Source organism: Adiantum capillus-veneris, chromosome 10 (assembly GCF_014529385.1).
Source record: "Adiantum capillus-veneris isolate H3 chromosome 10, ASM1452938v2, whole genome shotgun sequence".
Classification (NCBI taxonomy): domain Eukaryota; kingdom Viridiplantae; phylum Streptophyta; class Polypodiopsida; order Polypodiales; family Pteridaceae; genus Adiantum; species Adiantum capillus-veneris.
In genome coordinates this window covers 31,591,398-31,604,921 of record NC_140940.1, presented here as the reverse complement: position 1 = coordinate 31,604,921, position 13,524 = coordinate 31,591,398, and the positions used below count along the sequence as shown (strand labels likewise).

General features: G+C 42.8%; 1 protein-coding gene across 1 annotated transcript; it reads left to right on the top strand.

The window, feature by feature from the left end:
• Positions 1-12,147: 12,147 nt before the first annotated feature.
• Positions 12,148-12,995, top strand: LOC147448650 (uncharacterized). Its single transcript, XM_086521427.1, has one exon. The coding sequence runs from the start codon at positions 12,148-12,150 to the stop codon at positions 12,778-12,780; it is 633 nt and encodes a 210-aa protein (XP_086377553.1). The 3' UTR covers positions 12,781-12,995.
• The last annotated feature ends 529 nt before the right edge of the window (positions 12,996-13,524 follow it).

Here is a 13,524-nt window from a genome sequence, read left to right as displayed (position 1 = left end):
ACCAAAATGTGCATGCCATAGTTTTGCATCTGAAATAGCCCTTGAATCTGCAACAGCATTTGCAAAATTTTATCCACACTTGTCATACAAAGTGAGCTTATACAGCCCACTGCACAAAAGGCCAGATGCAACAATTTCATCAACAAAACTGAGATCATGAACTGTACATCTGTCATCCACAAATTTCACTACAAGTCCAAGTCTAGCAAGTGCGGATACAGACAAGAGATTCTTCTTGATCCCATGTACATAAAGTGCAGATTCTTCTTGATCCCAGGTACATAAAGTGCATCAACAAGTGTGAAGGAACGCAGTAGTAAGCACAATCGTTCCAACTCCCTGAACCGGATAAGAGGCATTGTTGGCACAAGTGACAGAATTCCCATGAGGGACAGACTCGAGAGAGGTAAACAATTCACGATGTGAGGTAATGTGCTTTGTAGCACCACTGTCGAAATATCACACATGTGAAACTGACAAGCATGCATCATGGACAATAGAATTGTAAGTGCACTCTGCGCTAAAAGCCCATTCTAGATCAACATCAGCATCACAGTCTCCTTTCACAGAAGACTCAACAATGGCTGCATTTGTAGTGGAACCAGCATTTGCAGTGGAACCAGCCTCTTTCTTCTTAGCCTCTTTGGCCTTCAACTTAGGACACAACTTGATCAAGTGATCATTAGCTTTACAATAATGGCAACACATCTTCTTTGTGCCCTTATCACCAGAATTGTCAGACAAAGTGCAGTCAGCAGAAGCATTAGGAACACAATTTTTGCCACTCGCAGTAGAACCATAATAAGTGGCTGCATTGTTGTTACCACCCTTTCTTTGAGAAGCAATAAAAGCCTGTTCAACTGCACACTGTGTAGTCCTGTTTTTTCTGGAAAGTGACTCTTGCAACAGCAATGTGCATAATGCATCACACTTGACAACTTCTGGATTTCCTTGGGTCATAAGTCTCCAAGTACTAGCAAAAGTCTGGTAAGAATCTAGTAAGGCATCAAGAACAGTCTGCACAAGGGAACTGTCTGAAATGACTTCACCTGCAGAAATAAGCTGCTCATTGATATCCTTGACACTAGCAAGGAAAGTGTCTATATCATCTTCCTCATGCATAATCTTCGACTCCAGCTCTTTACGTAGCAAAGCAATTTTAGCCTCATTGCGGCTTGCATAAAGACCAGCCAAAATATCCCAAGCCTGTTTTGCAGATTTTGCTGAACGAATGTGAGGAACAATGGTGTGCTTCACAAAAAATGCAATCAATGCATGAGCTTGCGCATCCTTAACATCCCAACGAGCTTGTTATGCCATAGGCAAAACAAACAACTCTAACAGCAGCAATCCTTGCAGCAAGACCTGCAACATCCTCAACATCGCCTACATCCTCAGAACCAGGACATACATCAGTGCCATGTACAATGTTCTATACACCCTTTGACACAAGAACATGTTGCATCATATAAACCCACATAGGGTAGTTGTCCCCATCCAACCTGTCCTCGGCATCAAACATCTTGAACACATCTGTGTTGTTGTTGTCAGCCATGGTAAATGCTGCACCTGATGTGAAAACTGCCCGAAAATAGGAGAAACGAAGCGGGAACAACACGTGCTATATAGCACAAACCGTAGAAGACTATAAGGCACCTGTTATGCAAAAAACGGCATTGACAGAAACTCTACACAAAATGACGAAATAGTCTATGCAGTACTGCCTGTAGTGGAAACGGAGGCCGAAATGAGCCCGAATCAGAAATCTGAGCAGACCAAGCTCTACGAGTTTTTCCAAAATATTTGTCGACCTACGAACGCTCGCCAAAGCTCACTGAAATCGGAGAAAGTGAATAGGCGTGTGTTGGTGTAGCTGGCAACTGAGTCCGGGAGGACACAACCTGCTCTGATACCAATTGTTGGAATTAGGGTTGTAGAGAAACACAGACAACTTGGAGAAGACGAAGGAAGCTCAAGCCACACAATAGAGAGTGTATTACTTAGTGTGCAATGGAAAGATTAATAGCCCTAGTGATGGGCGTATATACAATGCACGGGGGAAAAAACCTCCTAAAGAGGGAAAAAATGCCTCGGCGGTCCTAATATGTTCACACACATCACTACCACATGTAAATGGTAACACTCATGTTGCCCTCATGGTGTGCCTAAAGCCTATTGGTTGGCCACCCAAGGGGTCCAATGATAATTTATGAGATTTATTTAATTGATTTTGCATTTATCAAGCCCTCTCTCTCAAAGGGGAAATGGAGACACTTGTCTCAAGGCTACCCTTGATGCTTGTAATGCCTCTTGCTTATGATTGGCTAGGCCTGAAGGGGTCCAATGAGCTTCAAGCATGAGCTACAAGGGGGGGGTTGACCCAAGCAAGCTAGGGGGTTGCTTAGGGGGTATACTCACCCACACACACTCACAAACACTCTCATTATGTGCTATGCAAACTGCAAGAGCTCCCTCTCCTTCTCCAAGCAAGTAGAGGTTGAGAGCCTACACCAACACTCTTGGCTATGGAGTGCAAATCCAAGCAAGAGCCATGCTTCAATGCTTAAGCTTTCCATCTCCTTCTTCTTCATTACTATGCTATTATGTATGCTAGCAACAAGACTTATGATAAGTGAGGAACTAATTCTTTCTCCTATGAAATGTTTCTATTATTGAGCAGGCCCAAACTTCTTTACCGCTACTCTCAAGTTAAAATAGGCCAATTCCATTACATTGGTATCAGAGCATTTGGTTTCTCTTTTCTTTCTTAAGAAGAGAGGTCCTTAAGTAGCTCCAAAAGAGGATGCTCTTCGCAATGAGACTCCTAGGGCTTCAACCATCGAAGCTCCAAAAGAGGATGCTCATTGCAAAGGATCATCACTTTCCTATGCTTGGGGAAAGGTAAGAGAGCATGATGCCTTCATCTTGTTTGACCCTTGCTCTACTCTGAACTTCATATCAATGGACTTGGCCACCAAGTTGGGAATTCAAGCTTTTGAGATGGGAGATATAGTAATGGCGGACGCAATTTTCAAGGGACAGCAAGCCTCTGTTATTCCCTTGATTGGGAGTTGAGGTTTCATGTCCAAAGCTCTGTCGACAAAGAAGACTTCTTCATCTCTCCTCTCCAACATGAGGATGCTATCCTAGGGGCGCCATGGTTTGATCGCATGGCTGCCAACATGAAGTTCCCTGAAAGGAGAATCTATTTCACCTACAAGGGAAAGAACATGTATATAGATGCTAGTGAGAGTGTTCGCACTATTCCACTTGTAAATCCTCTTGCTTTTGATAAGTCAATGAAGAGCTCAGTTTCTACGTACATGATTTTGTCAAAGAGGTTCTAAAAGATACTAATGTTTCATCAAATGTAAATGGTAGGAATCAAGAAGAGTTAGACTTGTCTAATTTTCTAAAAGGATTTCAAGATGTGTTCATCGATGATATCCCTATGGACTTACCTCCAACACGAGGGGATGATGACCATTGCATTGAGCTCCTTCCACGAAGCTCACCGCCTAACAAACCTCCTGATTCGAGTCTCACAAGCTCAACAAGAGGAGATCATGAGGCAAGTACAGGAATTGGTAGACAAAGGGATGGTGAGTCCTAGTTCCTCTCCCTTTTGTTCTCCAGTCCTTTTAGTGCAAAATAAAGATGGTACATACCGTATGTGTGTGGACTATCGAGCACTAAACAATATCACTATCAAAAACAGATTTCCCGTGCCTCGAGTAGAAGATCTATTTGATAAGCTACAAGGCTCTACCTACTTCAGTAGGATTGACCTTAAGAGTGGCTATCATCAAATAAGGATAGTGGATGAAGATATCTTAAAGACCGTGTTTTGAACAATGTTTGGTCTTTATGAATATCTAGTCATGCCTTGGCTTGGCTAATGCACCATATACGTTCAATCATCTGATGGAGAAAATTTTTAGACCATAGCGCAAATTCACTGGAGTGTTCTTTGATGATATCATCTACTCCAAGTCTTTGGAGGAACATAAGCAACATCTCCAAGTGATTTTTCAAGCATTGAGGGAGAACAAGCTTTTTCTCAATCAAAAGAAAAGCGAATTCTTCCTTCAAGAGATTCAATACCTAGGTCATATTATCTCTCACGATGGTATCCGTATGGATCCATCAAAGTTAGAGGTAATAAAATCATGGCCTAACCCAAGAAATCTACATGAGCTAAGAATCTTTATTGTTATGTGCGCATACTATAGACGCTTCATAGAAAAATTCTCTCAAGTAGCAGGACCACTACACGACTTAACTAAGAAGAACGTTAAGTATGTATGGAGTGCTAAGGAGCAAGATGCTTTTGATAGGCTCAAAGAGAATCTTACTTCCCAACCAGTCCTCGTGCTTTCGGATCTCTCAAAGCCATTTGAGGTCCAATGTGATGCTTGTGGTGATTGCCTTGGAGGAGTTTGCTTCAAGAAGGGCATGCCATAGCATATGAGATTCGAAGGCTCAATACTGATGAACGAGTCTTGGGCATTTATGAGAAAGAGGTTTTAGCTGTTCTACATGCCCTAGACACATGGAAGCACTACCTATTGGGAACTACATTTATCCTACGAACTGACCACCAAAGTCTCAAGTATTTCATGACACAAACCAAGCTTTCCGACAAACAAATGAGGTGGGCAAATTTTCTTTCGCAATTTAATTTCCATATTGCTCACAGAGCTGGTAAGCACAATCAAATGGCCGATGCACTTTCACGACAACGAAAAGTTAACGCGGTGTCTATAGCTACTCACAATGATCTATCCTCTATGATAGATGAGTATGCTACTGACCTTGACTTTAGAGACATAATGTCAGCCCTTGCTTTGGGGAAGAAAGAGGAACCATTCACCTTTCAGGATGGTTATCTTCTCCACGGAAATAGGCTATGTGTTACCCATCCCCTTCGTGAGAAAGTTATGTATGAATCCCATGCTCCTCCATATGCGGGGCATAGCGGTATTCAACCTACTCTTCGAGGAGTAGAGACATACTTCTATTGGCCTACCATGAAAGTGGACATACAAGAGTATGTTTCAAAATGTGTAGTATGCCAAAAGACCAAGTATGATAAAGGGAAGCAACCTGGATTACTCCAGCCATTGTCTATCCCAAATTCAACATGGGAGAGTATATCCATGGATTTCATCTTTGGATTACCCAAGTCTATCCATGGGAATACAAAAATATGGACAATAGTCAACAGATTTAGCAAGCAAGCACATTTTATTCCTGTCAAAAGGACTATTAAGGCACATTAAATGGCAACTCTCTTCATATCTCAGATTTTCAAGCACCATGGATTACCCACATCCATCCTGTCAGATAGAGATCCTAGAATGACCAATAATTTCTGGAAAGGTCTCTTTGAAAATCTAGGAACAAGATTAAATTTCTCTTTGGCCTATCACCCACAAACGGATAGCCAATCTTACGATACTCGAACTACGCGAGACTTATGTTACCGAAATAGATCAATGCTCACAATGGAAAAAGTACTTACCTCTTGTAGAGTATGCCTACAATAATACTGTACATACTTCTATGGGAAAAGCACCTTTTGAGGTCATTGAGGGAAGACCTAAAAGTCCCTTGCTACTCAAAGTACATGGGAAGATCTTCGCTACCGATGAGTATAGCCGTGACCTACAAGAATCTTTTCAAAAGATCAAGGAGGCTATATCCATCTCTCAACAAAGGCAAAAAGCTACTGCTGATAATCACAGAAGAGCCTTAATGTTCAAAGAAAATGATTGGGTCTTATTCAAGTTTCCTAAGGCTCGATTAAGGCAAATGAGGGGCAAAAATCCTACGGGCCATCAAAAGTATTATGCTAAACTAACAAAAAGATACTATGGTCCTTTCCAAATCTTGAAGCCCATCAATGAGACAGCTTATCAACTCAAGTTTCCCAACCATTGGCTCATACACAATGCCTTTCATGTAAGCCTACTTAAGCCCTACAAAGGAACCAATTATTGAAGACCCTCCCGAAGTTGAAGACCAAGAAGAGGTGCTACAACCCGAAACTGTCCTTCGGCATGAAGACAAGGTACTACGACATGGTAAGATTATCTGACGGTATCTTATTAAGTTCAAAAATTATCCTTTTGAAGATTCTAGATGGATGCAAGGAATACAGCTTAAGGATAGTATAAACCTTGTCAATGCTTACAATGCTACATTACAATAAGCAAATGTACAAATTTCTTTTAAATAACTCATGTTTTTGTCTTATAAGACTAGCCCTCTTTTCAATTGTGCACAAATTTAAATAATATGCATGCTTAGAATCATGTTTGTGATGACAACGTCTCTCAAACACCAAGTAGAATTTGTCATTCTACTTTGGAGGAATCAAATGGACTAAAGAGCAGACATGCTTGCGGCAGCTATGTCTGCCAAGCACCAAATGGATTAGTCATCCATCTTGGAAAGATGTCGTAGGGTAAAAAGGGATCCTCTACCCGCTAAGTAAAATTGACTAATGACTAAGGCTTTATCTCTTCTAACTCATAGTCGAGGACGACTATGATTTCAAGAGAGAGGTATGTCATAAAATCTAATATCTAATATCTAACCAACCCAAACGATTTTCTCATATTAAACTGATCACTTAATGTGGGAGAATAAACGGGAACAAGTGTTAAAATATAGACATGTGCTTATAGATCTATCTCAACACGGGGCTAATGGTAAAGGGGCCCAAATAAGAGATGGTCTATCAAAGAGCAAGGCTAAAAAATGGAGCATAAGACCTTACGTTTAGCTTCATTGAAGACCTCTGATAATGTGTGTAAAAGTCCTTTGACCTTAGGTAAGCTAGGACTGAGATTGAGGCGCGGGAATCCGACCCACCTCGAGGTGCTTGTCCTACTTGTCATGCTTGATGACTAAGTTGCTTGATGATTGAGGTGCTTGAGATGCTTGAGGTGTTTGACATGCTTGAGATGCTAGGGTTGCACTTGAGGTGAGAACCCAACCCAAGCTTAAAGTGCTTAAGGGCCAAGCTTGTGGTGGGAACTGGGCCTATGCATGAGGGGCTTGAGGTGTCAAAAAGTCAAATATTCAACCCCTACAAGGAGGGGGCAAGCCCTACATGAGGGGGGATGAGAGAGAACACCCACACACTCACACAAGGCATGCATGGTACAAAGAAAGCAAAAGGGACACTTGTCAAGTTCCTCCTCATGTTGCCCTCATGGTGTGCCTGAAGCCTATTGGTTGGCCACCCAAGGGGTCCAATGATAATTTAGGAGATTTATTTAATTGATTTTGCATTTATCAAGCCCTCTCTGTCAAAGGGGAAAGGGGGACACTTGTCTCAAGGCTACCCTTGCTGCTTGTAATGCCTCCCGCTTATGATTGGCTAGGCCTAGAGGGGTTCAATGAGCTTCAAGCATGAGCTACAAGTGGGGGTCGACCCAAGCAAGCTAGGGGGTTTCTTAGGGGGTATACTCACCCACACACACTCACAAACATTCTCATTGTGTGCTATGAAAAGTGCAAGAGCTCCCTCTCCTTCTCCAAGCAAGTAGAGGTTGAGAGCCTACACCAACACTCTTGGCTATGGAGTGCAAATCCAAGAAAGAGCCATGCTTCAATGCTTAAGCTTTCCATCTCCCTCTTCTTCATTACTATGCTATTATGTATGCTAGCAACAAGAGTTATGATAAGTGAGGAACTAATTCCTTCTCCTATGAAATGTTTCTTCTTCCTTTTTCCTACCCTCATTCCTTGCTAGCTCTCTCCACCTTCGAAGGCATTTGAGGTCTTGGGACTAAGGCTTGGGATAGTTAAAGCTTTCTTCAAGTTTATGTTATGTTTGTGATGCATGAAGATTTCCATCTTCATTGCATCACCTAGGTCACAAGGAACACTCTCAATTGGGTATATGAATCCGCATTTGAAAAGCTTTTCAATCTCTTCTTGAACAATCTTTGTATACTTAGGATTCATTAGGTAGGGTCGTTGCTGGACTGGTTTAGCCATGCTATTCATGCGAATTGTGTGTTGCACCACGGAAGGTGGAACACCTTTCATATCTGATATGTCCAAGTAAATATATCCTTGGATTCCTTGAGAAGCTCTTTAAGTACATATTCCTCAGTCTCTGTCAGATCTTGCTAAATCTATTTACTTAACTATCGCGGGACCATCATAGACTCCACTACTTCCATTGATAGGTGTTCTCTAGGCCTTTGTATACACAACCTTACACTCCTCCGTGGTGTAGAATTTGAAATGCTCAAGTACAGGATGTAAATCTCTGGGGTCTTGTTGTTCTGTGGACTATAATTTCTCTTCCGCTTCCTTTGTTGTTGAGCTAGCTCTCCATTTTGTCGTCTCCTTAAAGTATGGCTCAACTTTGGCTTCTCTGTAGCTTCTAGATGTGCGATGTCAATGGGTTGTGGACTGCACCACATGACGCTTTGAAGGTATTCACCCCAATTATCTACCAACTTTTGATGAGCATCACATGTCCCCATATAATTGAGCCATTCTGTGATAGATTTCTTTTCATTTATCCTAGCATGCACATTTGCTTGATATAGTCGCCTCTTATATCTCTTACTCCTCTTTTTGAATATGGCCGATCTCCAGTAAAGAGTTACTAGATGAATCGCTACTCGTGTCTTCTCCTCTCCTAGATAGATTGTCATCTAGGATACCAATGGGCCTTGAATGGTTTGTCGCCACATTTGCACCAAGATTGTCGGGTAACCTTCCATGACGTCGTAGTCTGAGTAAGAGTCACTAGATGCAATATGTGGGTCCTGAGTAGTACTACATTGGGTTCCCGCTGAGAGCCTAGAGCCTAAGATGGAGCAATAATGGGTGTCCGCGTAAACGGAGACACTCTCTATATGATCATCCTCTAGCACACGACCAGAGCGTAGGTGCATGTGACATCAATACCCTAGAAGTGTTGGTGAGTGCGCGTGAAGGCCGCTCACCTAGGTTTTTGGGCATTTGCAACCTCTCAATTTTTTTTGTTTTTATGGCGTTTTTTTCTAACCAAGCCACAGAATATGGTGTGTGATAGCTCAAAATGAGCGTCTTGGTTAGAGGGGTGTGCCGTGCTTTATAACCCCTGATTTGGTTACTTAAAACCCTTGGACTCCTAAAACTGGCTAAAATTAGTAAGTTCAAGGGTGTAAGTGTGAAAGGAAGGGTAGAAGACTTGAAGGACTTGTCCCATATGCCCTCTCTTCACCTTGAGAGGGTAGTCTTTATATATATATTAGTGTATATACTATATCATAAGACTGGGGACTGAGGCCTGGGCCTTGGCTCGGGCTCCGAGCTTAGGCTCAGGCTCAGGCTCAAGCACATTACATAACTACACTAGCTAACAAAACCTGCTTAAACCTACATAGTACAGCCACTAACAGATCTAACCCAAACTCATAAAAAATCAAAAACAGATGAAAAGAATTGCTTCAAGAGGCAGCACAAAGTGCTCCTCAAGTTTAGTGCAAGGCAATCCCTGGCAACGGCGCCAAAAATGTGTACTTTTACTGCATGTATCGGAGGCTGGGAACTTGATAAACATTGTGTGTGGGCCTTGAAAGGCTAGAAGCACACAACTAGACTATTCTGGTAAGTTCAAAGGGGCCATGGTGTGTCACTCACCACTCAATGCTTGCCGTTGTGAAGGATCCCTTGCCACGAAGAAGAAGGAGCCGCCGCCGTCCCCGCGCTCAATCATCGATGCCGCCGCAATGCTCTCTCTCTCTCTCTCTCTCTCTCTCTCTCTCTCTCTCTCTCTCTCTCTCTCTCTCTCTCACGCACACACACCCGTGAGCACACGATGTAGAAGAAGGTAGAGGTAGAGCAAGAGCACTTATTTAGCATGCACCTCAAGAATCAAGATTTTATGTCAAAATGGACTTTTTATATGAATCTGACCCATTCACACATGGGCGCCCACAATCGCCGATCATAGCAAAAATCATGTAAAATGGGATAAGTGGTGCGCCTCTCATCGGCGATCACCTACGCACCTATAGAACCGGCAAGCCCGGTCCACAAATAAGTGATAAGGCGTTCGTCAAAGGTGATAGGGTGTCTGTAAGTGGTTAACTCCAGCTAAACATTCCTCCTCCATCCGAGAAGACATCAACAAACCTATTACATCCAAGGTCTAAAGCCGATATCATAGTTGGCATTGCTCTCTAAATGTGTTCCAATAGGTGTTGGATGCAAAACTCACTAAGTATCACATCATGATACCTGCAATGGTGAAAACATCAACGAAAGAAAATTAGGCAACCGTGGATGTAGGCAAGTCTTGGGTCACTTTATTGACACACTCATAACAAGAATATATACCCAGACAAAATTTTAGGAGCTCCATATTTTCAAGGCCTACCTGATACTGTGAAGGAACCCATCATGCAAAAATAGGTGTGATGCCTCAAATTAGAGATTTTTGTTTGCAATTTACTCTAGAATAGTCCTAGGTAAATCATGAGAGAGAGAGAGAGAGAGAGAGAGAGGAGAATTGGGGATGGAAAATAACTATATAGAATTTAAGAGAAGCATGAAATTTGAGTCAAAGTGGACAAAAGTATACGTAAACACCAAACATGTTTTTCTTTTGTATTGCTCATTGGTGGTGTTATATAAGCAGTAGGAGGGATGGGGAGGCAACACAAGTTCATGTCTAAGAGTTGCTAGTTAACTTTGGTGTTCTGTGTGTGAGGTTTAAAGGCATTACAACACGGAGGATGGGAGGCACAACGATTTCCTAGGCTTTGGGCTAGGAGACGAAGAGGTAGTTTGAGAAGAGGGGAAGTGTAGAGACAAATTGAGAGGAAGAGGTCGAGTCATGATTTGCAATGGCAACATTATGTAAAGGACTCCTTTAAACCCCCCAAGTGTTGATATATGCCTTGCAAGCGGGTAGCTACTCACCACCACAAAGGAATCCAAGGCATGCCAAGGGCACTCTCATACCAACACTCACCCCAAAATAGTTAAGGTTTCAAAAAAAGCCTCCATAAAATCCACCTCCTTCTCTTAATGTCACAAGCTTAGTGACACTTATGCACCCACACCAGCTCATGTGGCATGGCCCCAAATGTCAGGCCAAGGGTCAAGGACAAGGGCCCAGACGGACATGCGGTCAAGGGGTGTTATATTTAGATGGCTAAGAGCCAGAGTTGCATGGTCCATTCCCCTCTGGTCTCAGATTGGTATCATGTCAGGCCAAGGCCCATAGCCAAGGGCCAGGATGAACATGCGGTCAAGGGGTGCTATATTTAGATGACTACGAGCCTATATATAGCATGGTTGGCTGGAGAGTTGCATGGTTCAGCCCCGTCTGATCTTAGACCAAATCCCTATTTTCCACAAAAATTAGGCTTGGAATTGAATTGAAGCTCGAATAACCGAGAAACCAAATCTATTTTGTGAAAGTTATGTCCCTTTTTGGTCCATATAAGTGTTCACAAAAAGCCCTAGTAGTTAGTTACAATGTACATGGTCGGTTTCGGTTTTCACCTGTGAAGTAAAAATTGGGAAAGCCACAAAAAAAATGTATAAGGTAACTTTAACTTTCCAAACAACTTGTAAATTTGCAATAGCCCAATCTTTTAAAAAAGTCATATTATCAACAAGATCCCTACCTTGGCCTAAGGCACACCCTCCCTCTCCTAAAGTCTCTAGCCTATGGCCTACCACCTGCGGACACCCTCGCTGGTTGCCATCGCCGTTGCTTTCCCCCCTAGGCACATGGTCTCGTCTCTCCACTCTACAATAGTACTCAACAAGCAACATCTCTCACTGTTATGGACCCATGGCAGGCAAGACAGAAGGACGGAGTCACCATGCAGGCCTTCGTATGCTCTCTGTGTGTGTGTGTGTGTGTGTGTGTGTGTGTGTGTGTGTGTGTGAGAGAGAGAGAGAGAGAGAGAGAGAGAGAGAGCAACTAAAGTGGTTCACCTCTGTCACGGAGCCAAGGCAGAGAGAGAGAGAGAGAGAGAGAGAGAGAGAGAGAGAGAGAGATTCCACCAACTATAAAAAAAAGTTGCATGCATGCAAAGATGCGTATGTGAAGGCAGCCGCTAAAAATAGCACATATCTTTTGTCTTTGAGAACTACCTTTCCAATTCAATTCAAATGGATTCAACAACGGGAAAGCTTTCCTCGCAGCCAAGAGCAGAAGAGAGCATGGCGCAGAAGAGCCGATGTTCCGGTAAGACAGGCGACATCGACGCACGCAATGGGCTTTTCTCGAAAGAAGCCAAGCAGGCGAGAGCGCCTACGGAGGTTTCAAGGGACAGAAAAGAGGAAAACGACGATGATGGTGAAGAGCATGTCTCAGAGACAGAGCTTCTGATCGCCCATGTGCTTGCCGCCATGAAGCACTGCGCTCTATCCAGTGATGAGGAACCCACATCATCTTCAACTCAGATCTCTCCTCAAGCTAAGGTAGCTGCTCAGATGCTATCTCAGGGAAATGCAACCACAGCCACTACCGCACCTCCGAATACGGCCACAGCCTTTCGAACGATACCTCAAGCAAAGACCTGCCAGGCTTTGTCGAAATCGGGGATCCATAAATTGTGTCAAGCAGTTGTGCAGGGCCAAGCCTCTAACATCACCTCCCTCAAAAGTACTCATAACAAGGAGAATTCAGCGCCCTCCTTTCTCAATATGGATATGCAGGATGAGCGTGCGCAACCAAAATTCAGGAATTTAGTAGATCTATACCAGATAAGTAAACCTCAAAGCCCTTCTGGGGCAATGTAGCTGTAGTATAGCAATATCCCACATCTTGGAACAGAACTGGGGATTTAAAGTTTGGCCTAATTATAGTATGCATACTGGATATGTGTGTAACATCTAGCCTAGTTGTAGCAAAACTATTCTCATTTGCTTATCTGTATCAGTAGTTGCACCGGTTTTATCGAATCCTGCAATTTGTACTGCAAGTAGTGCCTTTGAATTTTGACGATGCTTAGTTTAATTTTTCCATTACAATGAAGGAATTTTGGGTTTGAAAGGCAAGAGCTGATTTCTATGTGCTAACTGAACGCTAATTGAGGGTATGCTGCACCGAGGTTGCCTTTTTGCGTCCTTGTTGATATGTTGCTTCTTGCATTTTTTATTTTTTTCCAACGATATTGTAGCTGTTTTTTTTCCCCTTCTTTGAATTCAGCACTTGGTGCTTGAGAAAAACGTAATCAGCTGTTCCCCGTATGGTTTACTTAATTTGCCGAGTAGTCTTGGGATCTTGAGAATGCATCTGTACCAAGAGGCATTGCAGGATTGCATGTTGAGAATGCATCTATACCAAGAGGCATTGCCGGATTGCTTTTGAATTTTTGCACGATCTTGTGAATGCACCTCTACCATGAGGCATTGCCGTATTGCTTTCCATGTTTTCACCATCTTGCAAATGCATCTCTACCAAGAGACATTGCTGGACTGCTTTGCATTTCAATGCAAGATGAGGAATGCGTTTTTGGTATTTTTTGCGGCCGTGCTTCAACC

Bases quoted from the DNA above. Each gene is read 5' to 3' on its own strand.
- LOC147448650 (XM_086521427.1), top strand. From the start codon at position 12,148: ATGGATTCAACAACGGGAAAGCTTTCCTCGCAGCCAAGAGCAGAAGAG.